Source organism: Bos taurus, chromosome 16 (genome assembly GCF_002263795.3).
Source record: "Bos taurus isolate L1 Dominette 01449 registration number 42190680 breed Hereford chromosome 16, ARS-UCD2.0, whole genome shotgun sequence".
Taxonomy (NCBI): Eukaryota; Metazoa; Chordata; class Mammalia; order Artiodactyla; family Bovidae; genus Bos; species Bos taurus.
The window spans coordinates 50,499,118-50,510,437 of NC_037343.1; the positions used below are offsets into that span (position 1 = coordinate 50,499,118).

Genomic DNA, 11,320 nt, shown 5'->3' on the forward strand with positions numbered 1-11,320 from the left:
CTCTGCCTCCCAGAGAGGATCCAGGGTGGCCATCCACGCGTTGCCGGCTCCCTTGTCCCCCGAGGAAGCATAGGGGGCCTGAGGGTCTGACCCAGAGGAGAAACGGAGGAGGCGGCCAGGAGTCAACTGGGCACAGGGCCCCATATAGGCAACCTGCATTTCCCTGGAGACGATGCCAGCTGGTCCTTGCCAGGGACACAGCCAGGTCCTCCTGGGCAGGTGACCCTCCCCTGTGGGCAGGCAGAGTGAGCCTCTCACACAGCAGAGCGGAAGCTGGAGTGGTCGAGACAGACACGCTGAGACTGGGCCTCGGGGAACAGCTGCAGCAGCTGTGGCCACAGGTGACGGGCTCCAGCCTTCAGACGTGTGGGCCTGGCCCCTCCTGTCTTCACCTGCTGCCTCTCCTCTCCCGCCTCACGTGGGGGGTGCCAGTGCCCCACGGCCCCAAAACCGCTGAGTCCTGGCTGCCGCTTGTCACTTCCTGCTGGAAAATAAGCACAGCTCTCACGTCCCCTCCACACAGACGCCGCGTGTCCTCGAGGCCCGCTGCTGCTCTGGCACCCACTTCTCAAAGCCGTGCCTGGATTCTGCATGCGCAGCACCCGTGGGGTAGACGGGACCGGGTTTGTCTGTCTCCAGCTCCATCCATCCATGGGCACGTCTGGGATTAGACAATGGGGTTCAGGGGCTGAGGCCCCAGGGGGTCCCAAGCCTCACAGGGACACCTGTCCTGCCCAGGTGCAGGCAGAGCAAAGAGAAGTTGACAGCAGTGGGCCTGGGAGGACAAGACGGTCACATAAGGGCCGGCCTGTGGCCTCTGCCATCCTCAGGCCTGGATGCCAGGGGCCCAGACTCGGGGGCCGGGCTGTGCATTCAGAGCTTCCTCCTCTCTCCCCGCAGGCTTGATGGGGTGGCCACGGTGGAGCCAGCAGCAGAGGCCTTCCCAGGTAGGCAGGCAGCTGGCAAACATGGTCAGGTAGGGCATCCCCGGCTGTCACTCCACCATCCCAGCAGAACTTTTGTGTCCACCCCTGAGCACATCGTCATAAAGGGCAGCTCTGGGGCTCCGGATGGGCCCTGAGGTGCATGAAGCTGCCTCCAACCATGCTCTCCGGGCCCTCCGAAGGAGCACCAAGAGGGCCTGGGAGGGGGGAGGAGGGTGTGCCAATGGGCCGAGGGTCTTCCCAAGCCTTGGTCCCCTCAAAGGACTGCATATGCCAGGCAAGGGTACCTCCCGTCCCCTCGGCCAAGGCAAAAAACCCTGGCTCCTGTCTCTAGGATCCTGATCGGGAGGCCAGTAGGCCTCCAGGTGTGGGCCCCCCCAACCCCTTGTGCAGTGGTGAGTGTTGACAAGCCCTGCTAAAGCCAGAAGGGCCTTTGTGCGGGGCAGGGCTGGGGTTCCAGGCAGTGCCCCCATCTTTCCTTTGGGCTGGTACTCACTGTCCCAACAGCCACACATGCCTACCAACCAGCCAGTAGGGTCAGCACCGAGGTCACCCCCAGCAGAACCCTAGGACCCCCACATGCTGAGGAGGTGGTGGAGAGGCTGCCCCCCACCACCCTGTGCACCACCTGGGGGAGGCCGGCAGGGGATAGGCTGGATGTCCAGGCTGTGAGGGGCGAAGCCAGGTGGACGGCTCTGAAACGTGGGTCAGGCCAGGCCAGGCCAGGCTGGGCGCCGGGCCCATGGCAGGACCACGTGGCGGTTGGGGCCAGGCCTCAGATGGTTTCTGAGGCAGGCAAGGGGGCCCCTGGCCAGTTCCTTTCCCATCTGCTGGGAGAAGGGCGGCCTCAGGAACAAGGTCAGCTGAGGGCTCGGGCTCGGCTCTGAGGCCGCTCCCCAACCGGTGGGCGCCCTCGGCCGCGGCTGGAGTGGCTGCGTGTTCCCGGGAACACCTAGAAACCGGCTGCTTGGAAACACTGCGTTGCCATGTGCAGTGTTCCTCCGGGCCCGCCAGGGAGGCCCGGTGCCCCGGCTGCGGAATGTGGGCCCCCTCCCGGCCCCTCGGCCCCCCAGAACCGTGGTTTCTTCTGAAGGAACTGACTCAAGGCTGAGCAAATTCCTGCCAGCCCCAGAGGCCCTTTCTCATCCGCCCCGGGAAACATGGGGCAGCCACGGGCCCCCAGGCTGGCCTGAGTTGGAGGGCAGCCGCGCAGCCAGGGAGGCAGCCTGTTTTCCAGGCCCGGGTGCTGGAATGTTCCCTGATGGTGGGAGCGGACTCCCGCGGCCCCCTCGGCTGCGGCTGCATTCCTGGTGGGAGCCCCGGCCAGCCCGGCGAGCTTTTTCCGCGCTCCGGTGCCAGCCCCCGCGGGCTCAGGCGGGAGAGGACGGTTTCCACGGCAACCTCACTTTCTGTTATTTCTTATTTTCTTTTTTATGGTTTCTCCAACTTTGAAGCTCTCCAGACAGTTTACAGACTATGGAGGAAAAGTACTTCCTTCTCTCCCCATGTCCCCCAGCGGGCGGCCCCCCACCCCACCCCCAGAGCCGCCCCTTCCCACAAAACAAGCCAGACAACCGTGTCTTCAGAGGCTAATTATTTTTAAAAACATTCTAGAGGAAGTTAATGTTCTCCTAAAAAGATAGGAAAGTATTTTCGAAAGAACCCCTGCCCTCAGCCACACGGCCCCACTGGCGGGGAGGGGGGGCCTTGAGCTGGTCTGCGTCCCTGGTGTGGCCCCCCACTCCGCCCTAGGACACGGAGTCATCACTGGCCTTTGTCCTGAGGTGGGAGGTGGCTTCACTCACCCGCAATGCACTTACTTACACTGTACCAGCACCCCAGGAAGAGAAAGCCCTGCCGCCCTAGACCAGGCACTGAGCCGGGGGCCCTGAGGGTGGGAGCAGAGGATCTGAGGGTGGCAGGAGCTGAGTCCAAGTGCCCGTCTCTTGTAGGCGAGTATGTCATCATGATTCGCGACGTGACCACCCCTCCATTCCTGGGCCACACGCTGCCCACAGCCTTCAAACACCTTCGGGTCTTGGCGAGGGGGGCAGGCCAACAGCCCCACGTCCCCAGAGAAGACCCGGAAGCCCTGAGCTAGAGGGGTGCCCAAGACTCCCGCCACTGGTTTTAATAAAATGCTCAACAACCACTTCTGAGTGCTAACCAGAGGGTGCGGTCCCTGCCTGAACGCCCAGAACCAGGCTGGCTCATCTGGGCCTCCCGAGGCTGGGCGGATGATGTGACCAGTACCCTTCTCTGCTGTCTCAGCTGCACTATCCATGCTTTCCCTGGGGGGAGCCCGGGCCAGCCAGCGCCTGCTTCCCACCATTCCTGCCCTGGAGGGCGGCTCAGGGGCCTTCCCAAAGCTGGGGGCCACGACGGCTCCCAAACGGGAGGTCAAGAGGCCACGGGCCGGTGACTGAGTCACACGCTGAACTGAGAGGCCTTGTCTGCAGGGACCGCTTTTCAGATGTTACAGCAGCCTCTGAAATGCACCCCGGGGATAAGCCTGGCCTGGGGGTTGGGAATAGAGGGCCTCTGAAATGCAGCCCCAGCGGATAAGCCAGGCCTCAGGTCAGGGATAGAGGCCCAGCACACCAGGAAGCCAGGGAGCAGCCAACCCCCTACTTGGGGCTGACCACACACCAGCCTCAGATCCAAGGCCCCCCATCTCCCTGCATCCAGAAGGGATGAGCTCACCCCCATCCTCTCACCTGACCACCTGCTTTCTTCACGGAATGGGGGAAGGGACACCCAGAGCCCTCTGGTCCTGGCCGGCAGTCACCTCCGGGCCAGGGTGGACTGGCCACTGAAGCCCCAGCTGCTGTCTCCCATCTTAAAGGCCCTCCTGGCCATCACCCTCAATCCAGCACCCACTGCCCTCCCACACCTATGGTCGACGCCCTCCTTCTCCCCCATGAGCACTCTACCCCACCTGTGGAGTACTCCCAGCAGGGGCCCTGCCTCCTCTACCCAGCACACCCCAGGGGCTCCAGACATCACTCTTGGCCCTGGTATGCCCCACCCTGCACACCCCGCCCCTGATTCAGCCTTGGGGCCCAGGGCCCGGTCCCTCCTCCAGATTTCTGATCTCTCCCAGCCACATGGCCAGTAGCAATGGTGGGGCAGCCCCCTTGGGCGGGGGTCCAGGGCCCTTCAGACCTGACGTGCTCCATACCAGCTCCTCCTGCTCCATGGAGAACACCACAACTTTCTGTCGTCAAGGCCCAAACCGTCAGCATCCGACTGTTCTCTGGCTCTGTGGGTCACATCCCTGCCCCACCCCACAATGACCCTGCGGGTGCTCAAGGTGCAGCCGCAGCACGAGCCATCTCACCCGACACCCCTCCCCAACACAAGGGGCCGCTGGGCCACATCGTGACCAGGACTGCAGGCCCAACCAGAGCTGGCACCCACAGCTCACTGCCCTGGCCCCCCATGGCCCCCACTCCCTGCAGCCCTTCAGCTGAGCCAGGTACGCTCTGCCTCACGGCCTCTGCATGTGCCCTTCACCTGCTTGGCAGGTGAACCCGCCTGCAGTGCAGGAGACCCCAGTTCCATCCCTGGGTCGGGAAGATTCCCTGGAGAAGGAAATGGCAACCCACTCCAGTACTCTTGCCTGGGGAATCCCATGGAGCCTGGCAGGCTACAATCCATGAGGTCACAAAGAGTCAGACACAACTGAGCAACTAACACTTTCTTTTCTTCACCTGCTCACAAGACCTTCCTAGGTCACCTGCTTCAAAGCCCCCCGCCCCCAACTCTCTCTTCCCCTGCACATGTTACGGGCCAGCACGCCATGCATCTCACACAGGAATCTCCCAAAGGCCGGCACTTCTTCAGTTCTGTTCACCAGCACAGCTCGGTACATGGCGAAGTGTGTGGCCTACAGGAGGTGCCCGGAAGGTACCTGTAACCAAAGGGTGGACGTGGAGCATGCGGCTGGTGCAACAGCCACTCTGTGATGTGTCCAGAGGCACTGGAGACAAACAGGCAGAGAGGTGTGCAGGACAGGGCGGGAGGCAGAGGACAACTGGAAGAACAGGCAGAGGGCGGACGGATGGAGGGATGGTGGGTGGGGATGGGTATAATTATGGACGGATGGATGTGGGAGGCCGGTCTGGAGGAGGGTATGGCAACCCACTCCAGTATTCCTGCCTGGAGAGTCCCACAGAAGAGCCTGGAGGGCTACAGTAGTCCATGGGGTTGCAAACAACTGGACTCAACTGAAGACTAACACCACCACTATGTCACTGCTGCTGCTGCTAAGTCACTTCAGTCGTATCCGACTCTGTGCGACCCCATAGACGGCAGCCCACCAGGCTCCCCCGTCCCTGGGAGTCTCCAGGCAAGAACACTGGAGTGGGTTGCCATTTCCTCCAATGCGTGAAAGTAAAAAGTGAAAGTGAAGTCGCTCAGTCGTGTCTGACTCTTATCGACCCCATGGACTTCAGCCTACCATGCTCCTTCGTCCATGGGATTTTCCAGGCAAGAGTACTGGAGTGGGTTGCCATTGCCTTCTCCTACCGTGGGATAATTATGTTCTCACATGAAAGGCCAGACGAGTCTGATGACTGGAACCAATCCAGTCATGTCCTTGGACCCACCCATCCCTTCACCATTCCTGCTTGTCTCTTAGTAGGTTCGCACACAATTTCCCTCAACACACCTGCCTCCACATAGTCACAGCTAGCAGTAGGGGCAGCTGGGGTGGAGCTGGTCCCCCTGCAGGACCAGATGACCTCCGCCTCTGCTGGACCCCAGCTCCCAGAGCAGGTGGGGCAGCTGGGCACTGAACCCCCAAAGGGCTAGCTGTGGCAACAGAACAGAGAAGAATGACAGCCAAGGAGAAGGGGGTCCAGGAAAAGGGGGGCTGGCCTAGTTCTGAGTCTGAGAAGCATGGGGGGTGCTGCCAGGCACCCGGAGCAAGCCGTACCTGCCAGCCTCTTTCTGTTCCAGGAGCTCAAGCGGCCACTGACGATGCCAGCCCTATCCAGCCGGGCCTCGGCCTCTGAACATCTGTTAGGAGAGGATAGGTCATGATGTCCCAGAGATGAGGACATCATGTCCCCTCTGGGGACAACAGGTCCCCAGAGAGACCTGTTCTCAGGCAGCTCTGACTCCTGCGTCGTGCCTGGGCCCCAGGGGTCTCTGTCCTGCCCAAAGAGCATGGAGGTAGCTGGAGGGCCTGCAGGACGGAGTCCCCTCCAGAAGGGGGTGCAGGTGAGCTGCAGGGTTGGGGGGTTGCAGTGTCCACACTTGGCTGCATGAATGTGGGGGCAGATCCCCAGCGGGACCCCCCAAGTGTGGGGCCAGGAGCCAAAGGGCCACGTGTCCCTAAAAGCCCCCTGAGACCACTTCCTCCAGCCACCGTAGTCCACCCGGCCCGCCCAAGACAGCAAATTCTCTGCAGCTCTTCCTTCCCCACAAGATGAAACCACATTTCTGTCAAAAGGAAAACAATGAAAATGATGTTTCAATTTAGAAAACAAAAACGCTGGAAACAGAAGCAGCTGCTGTCTCCCGCACGCCCGGGTCAGGAGGCATCTTCTCGGGTTGAACTCCAAACCGGCATCATGGTTTCCAGTCACCAAGCCCAGGGCCGCAAGCTCAGGGCCACTGTCTCATGAGGACACAGGCCTACTTGGACGCAGGGCGGGGGGTCCCCACGTGGGGCCCCTGCAGACTTGGAGCAAAGCTGACTTTTCAGTCGGCAGCCTCTCCAAATGCAAACCAGTGAAACCTCTATACTTTGCAAAGCCTGAGAGCAAGGGCGACTTGGAGTCTGGGAGGCGGGGGAGCCGCGGCAGTTCTGGTCCCAGGTGAAAGGCACTTCCCCTGCCCCACCCTGTGCCCACCCCCTGGCAGGAGTCCTGGGTGGGGCGTGGGCACTGCTCCTGGCCAATGCACCTGAGTTGATGACCAGCAGGTCTTTTAGGGGCCACGGCCTCAGGAACCTGCTGGACTTTGGTTGAAGGTGTTGGGGAGCTGGAGGTTCACAGAGGTACTGCCCCTCCCTGACAGGACCCCCCAATCCTAACACTGTGTCCCACAGACAAATCTATACAAAATCTGAATTCTCAAAAAACACACCAAAAAAAAGAGGGAGAGTCAGCAGCGGCCAAAGGTGCTGGCCTGGCCATCATGTGGGCTGGAGGAGGAGCTGGGTAGGGAGAGGGATGGTCCTGAGAGGGTGGTGTCCAGCCTGGACCATAAACAGCCAGAGCATCAAGATGGCTGGACTCCATCAGGCCTGCCTCTCTGGGGCGGCTCTGCATCTGCCCCTGGCCTGAAGACCCCAGGGCCACCTTCTCAGAGGAATCAGGCCTCCTGGGGTCTCCCACAGGCCAGGTGGGCCCCCAACCCACCCACCTCCATGCCGGGTGGGGTGCAGGCAGACTGAGGTGGGTGTAGAGGTGCCATGAGGCTGCCCCCACGTGCCTCACACCCCAAGGAGGGCACCTTTCCCCCTGGGGCCTCAGTGTCCCCTGTGGGCCCTCCTCCTGCCCTCTGACTTCTAAAAGGGTGGCAACATCAGCTCCGGATGGTCCACTCATGTAATGGACATTTACTGAGTGACAAGCACGAGCCTGAGCCCTGAGTCAGGAATCACCAGAAACAGAAAACATCTTCCTTCCTCGACTGGAGTCTAGAGCCACAGACAAGAGATGCAGAGACAAAGAGATGAGAAAGGTGGGGGCACCTGCCCTCTGTCCAGCCCACTTCCCTGCAGAGCCTTGGCAGGCACAGCCCCTCAGACCATCAGCGGCCGCGTAGCAGTCAGCACAGGACAGAGCCTGGCACAGGCAGCGCCTCCTGGCCTCCCCTCCCACTGGTCCTGGGTCACCCGGGATGCCGCTGGGGGAGGCCTTCCTTCTCTGCATCCTGGGCAGGCCTCCTAGTCTCAGTGCCAGGCAGGTGGCGAGGCCAGCTGTGCAGAACAACCTCCCGCCACCCCAAGCAGGGCTTCCTGGAGGGTGCAAGGGGACCAGCCTACCAGTCTGGCTCCTGTGCAGCGTGGGCAGCTCACTGTGGACTTGAGGCACCCTGGGAACCTCGGTCCTCGGGGCATCAGCAGGGGTCTCTGGGCCTGTTTCAGCCAGATCACTGGGGCACACGCCAGCTGCCCAAGGCCTCTTCCTTCCTGCCCCATCCCTGCAGGGCACAGCCAGCCACTGAGGACAGCCCGGGGCCTCTCCAATGGAAGAGCTAGGCTGGGTCAGGCATAGGGGACCTCAAGAGTTGGGTGGGTGGTGTCTCCAGTAGCCCCTCTCCTCAGGCTGGAAACTGCCTCGGCCCCTCAGTAGGCCTGCGGAGCGGCTGGGGCAGGCAGCGAGCCAGGTGGTGACCCGCACTGGCCACAGCAGCCCCCGCCCAGGCTCCTCTTGGCAGGAGGCCCGAGGTCTCAAGGCGCAGGCGGGTGCCCACTGCCACGGCCAGGGACGTTCTCTGGTGGAGGCTATAAATAGGACTGTCATCAGTCGGAGGCAGCCTGACCGTGCGCCAGATGTACGGGACTGAGCCAGCAGGCCAGTCCTCCTACCGTCCTCCTGGTCACTGCCCTCAGGGGTGTCACCCCCTTCGTCCTGCTCCCCCCCGCCCCAACACCAGGAGAGGCTCTCCCACGGATGGAGCTGCAGAGCCCAGCAGGGTGGACCGGATGGGAGTCCTGCCTCCAGGGTCAGCCTGAGGAACGCTGCCCAGCCCCCAACCCCTCAGTGCTCCCTGACCCTCCAGGAGTTTCTCATCCTGTGGGCTCATCCGTGGTGAGCTCCTCTTGAGGACCCTGCTAGAGAAGACGGAGTAGACATGAAGGGCAGCCATCAGGCAGATGCCAGGGTCAGGGCTGGGATGCACCTGGGCACCACACAGATGCTGATTAGGCAAGAACCTGCTGCCAGTGGTGCACTGGAGGGCTGGGGAAGGAGCCAGCAGGCTGCAGTGAGCTGGTGGAGAGAGGCAGGAAGCCAGTGGGGTGAGGGGTCCATGCGTTGGACAGTGCCAGAGAGAGGTAAGCCGTGTGGAGTAGGGGGTTACCATCCTGATGGACCGAGAAGCTTGGGGACAGAGACAGGCCTAGAGAAAACAGGGAGGGAGTGTAACGCAGGGGGAGCAGGTCACTGTGGCTTTCTTTGGTCACGTCCTTCAAGGCCCATTCCACCTCCCACCCACACTGGCGGCTGGGGTGCCCTGGGGTTGCCTCTCCAGAAGAAGCGCTTAGCCGCCTAGCAGTGACTAGGATAAAGTCCGGCCTGGATGAGGGACCTGGATGGGGAACACTGCAGAGAAATGGAGCCCAGGGCCTGTACTGAGTGGGGCACGGTTGTTGGCACAGGGACGCTTTTCCATACCAGTGGGATCGCGCTCCCAGAATTCAAGGGATTTAAAAGGATCGGGTTTTCCTTCGAACCTGGCATACTAGACAAGCGACGCCCCCCCCCCACAGAAAAACAGCACCCAAACTGAGCTGAAACCTCGATTCGAATGCGGACCCCAGGGTGCGCCCCTCCCCGCGCTCGGTCGGAAGCTGCAGTTTCCACCTCCGCCGCCGGGGGTCGCGCTGACACTCCTTCCCCACCCCCCCTCCCCCCCGCCCACCGGCTCCACCAAACCTAGTTGCACTCAGACGCGTGGACACGTCAGCGCCCGTCCGCCCCCGCAAGGAAGACGCTCAGAGAACCAGGGAGCCCCCACCCTACCCCTGAGCGAGGGCTCGCTCCAGCGCAACGTGCCCGCGAGGCGCCTCCTCCCCAGGGTACCCCTCTCTCTCCCGCCATCCCAATTCTCCCCCGCGCGTCGGACGGGAGGGGGTCACTGTGCTCAGGACGCGGTGGGAGAGCGCACTTCCTGCCGCTTGACCCCCTCCTTCCCGAGCTAGCGCCGCCTCCGGGCCCCGCGGACCGCGCGCCCAGGCTGCGGAGTGGGGGTTGTCGCGGCCCGCTCGGCCCCCACCGTGGCCTGAACCTAATCCCGCCCCTCGCGGGGGAGGGGTCGATCTCGGGGCGGCCGGGTACCGCGCGGCCCCACCCCCGGTGCCGGCGCAGGCGTGGAGAGGAGGGGCCTGGGCGGGGGCGGGCCGCCCCGTCGTAACCCCTTCGTCGACCCAGCCCCACGGCCGGAAGCGCCTCCGTGCCCACCCCCGTTGGAATCCGAGGCAGACTGAGCCCCGCGCCTCACGCCGGGCAGGGGGAGGGGAAGTGAAACCGGGCAGCGGAGCCTGGGGGCCGCGTCGGGGTTTCTGCAGACGCGTCATCGGAAACTGAGGCTGCGGGGCGGGGGCGCGGCAGCCGCGCGGCCCTTCCGGACCCGGCCGCCAGCGTTCCCGGCGCACCCGCCCTTCCCGGGAAGCCCCTCGGCCGCGGACTGGGGCGCATCACGCGCCCCTCCCCGGCCCTCAACAGCCTCTCTGGATCGCAGAAGGAAGCTTCGCGGAAGGAAGTGGGGGGAATCTGCCTAGTCCCCAACTGGGGCGTGGCCTTCCTGGGGCGGGCGCAGCCCGCTCCCCAGGCTCCTGGCACCGCCCACGAGGGGCGCACACCCTCTTGGTGACTCACTCCGGCGGTGACACCCACTCTGCCTGACTCACTGGGCGCCGTGCCCCGTACGGACACCCCGTGCTGGGGTGCATCTCGGGTTCACGTTATGCACCCGCTTCGGTGCGTTTGCGGGGCATCTGAGACCCGCGTGACTTGGGAGGGGCCTTCTGGGGTGCCGTGCAGCCTTGGGGTGTGTCCAGCCTCTGCGCAGTAGGGCGTGGCCCCCGTACCCACCGCCCTAGACTCGGCACTGGGAACCTGGAGCCGCGCGCAAGGGAGGTGGCAAAGGGGCTCAGATTCACCCCAAAACGGCCTGCAACCATCCCCCCGCCACCCTGGGCCTGCGCACCCTCCCCAGCCCGGCTTCCGGCCAGGCCGGAAGAAGCAGGAATTTGGAATGTTTGGAACCGGAGTTATAACTCTCCCCAGGCTTCTCCCCCCCCCCCCCCCCCCCCCCCGCCTCCCGCCTCCCGCCTCCCGCCTCCCGCCAGGGGGGGCGGGGCCTAGCCTGCCTCCGAGGAGGGGGTGGTACTCCAGGGCTGGGGGCAACCCTGGCGTCTGGCCGGGTCGCAATCTCATGGGTTCTGGGGTAAACCCAGGCCGAGGGAGACCCGGGCGCCCCACGGCGCTGCCTTCCGTCCCGGGCTCCCGGCCCACCGCCTCCCTCAGGCCCGAGGGCACAGCAGGGTGGCGGTGCGCCCCGCGTCCTGGCAGGGAGGCCGCACTGGGCGGAGGAGCCCGGACCAGCTGGGCCTCCCGGCGCTGGGCGTGTCCAAGCAGCTGCTGTTTTCCCGCCGGGGAAGCAGCCGTGGGGAAGGCAGACGCCCCCGGTGACGG

The 11,320-nt window shown here is 63.7% G+C and overlaps 2 protein-coding genes across 6 annotated transcripts in view; one reads left to right on the forward strand and one right to left on the reverse strand.

The window, feature by feature from the left end:
* Positions 1-3,143, forward strand: part of MORN1 (MORN repeat containing 1) — a 49,302-nt gene extending 46,159 nt beyond the window's left edge. For 3 of the 4 annotated variants that reach the window (XM_015475188.3, XM_010813423.4, XM_002694124.6), the window contains 2 exons: positions 901-947; positions 2,897-3,143. In XM_015475188.3, the coding sequence (XP_015330674.1) occupies positions 901-947; positions 2,897-3,045 (196 nt within the window). In that variant the 3' untranslated portion in view covers positions 3,046-3,143. Of the gene's footprint in view, positions 1-900; positions 977-2,896 lie in introns of all 4 variants that reach the window. The other variant, XM_059875760.1, reaches the window with a different exon arrangement.
* A 1,626-nt stretch (positions 3,144-4,769) lies between these two features.
* Positions 4,770-10,917, reverse strand: LOC107133240 (uncharacterized). 2 transcript variants are annotated; one of them, XR_003029758.2, is made up of 3 exons: positions 7,945-9,525; positions 5,884-5,966; positions 4,770-4,857 (listed from the first exon to the last, which is right to left on the reverse strand). XR_003029758.2 is itself a non-coding variant. In XM_059875761.1 (3 exons), exons 1-3 carry the CDS (start codon positions 10,198-10,200, stop codon positions 4,787-4,789), a joined length of 708 nt encoding a protein of 235 aa, XP_059731744.1. In that variant the 5' UTR covers positions 10,201-10,917; the 3' UTR covers positions 4,770-4,786. The 2 variants fall into 2 exon arrangements, 1 of the variants encoding a protein (XP_059731744.1); XM_059875761.1 differs by lacking the exon at positions 7,945-9,525 and adding an exon at positions 9,647-10,917.
* Between the last annotated feature and the right edge of the window lie 403 nt (positions 10,918-11,320).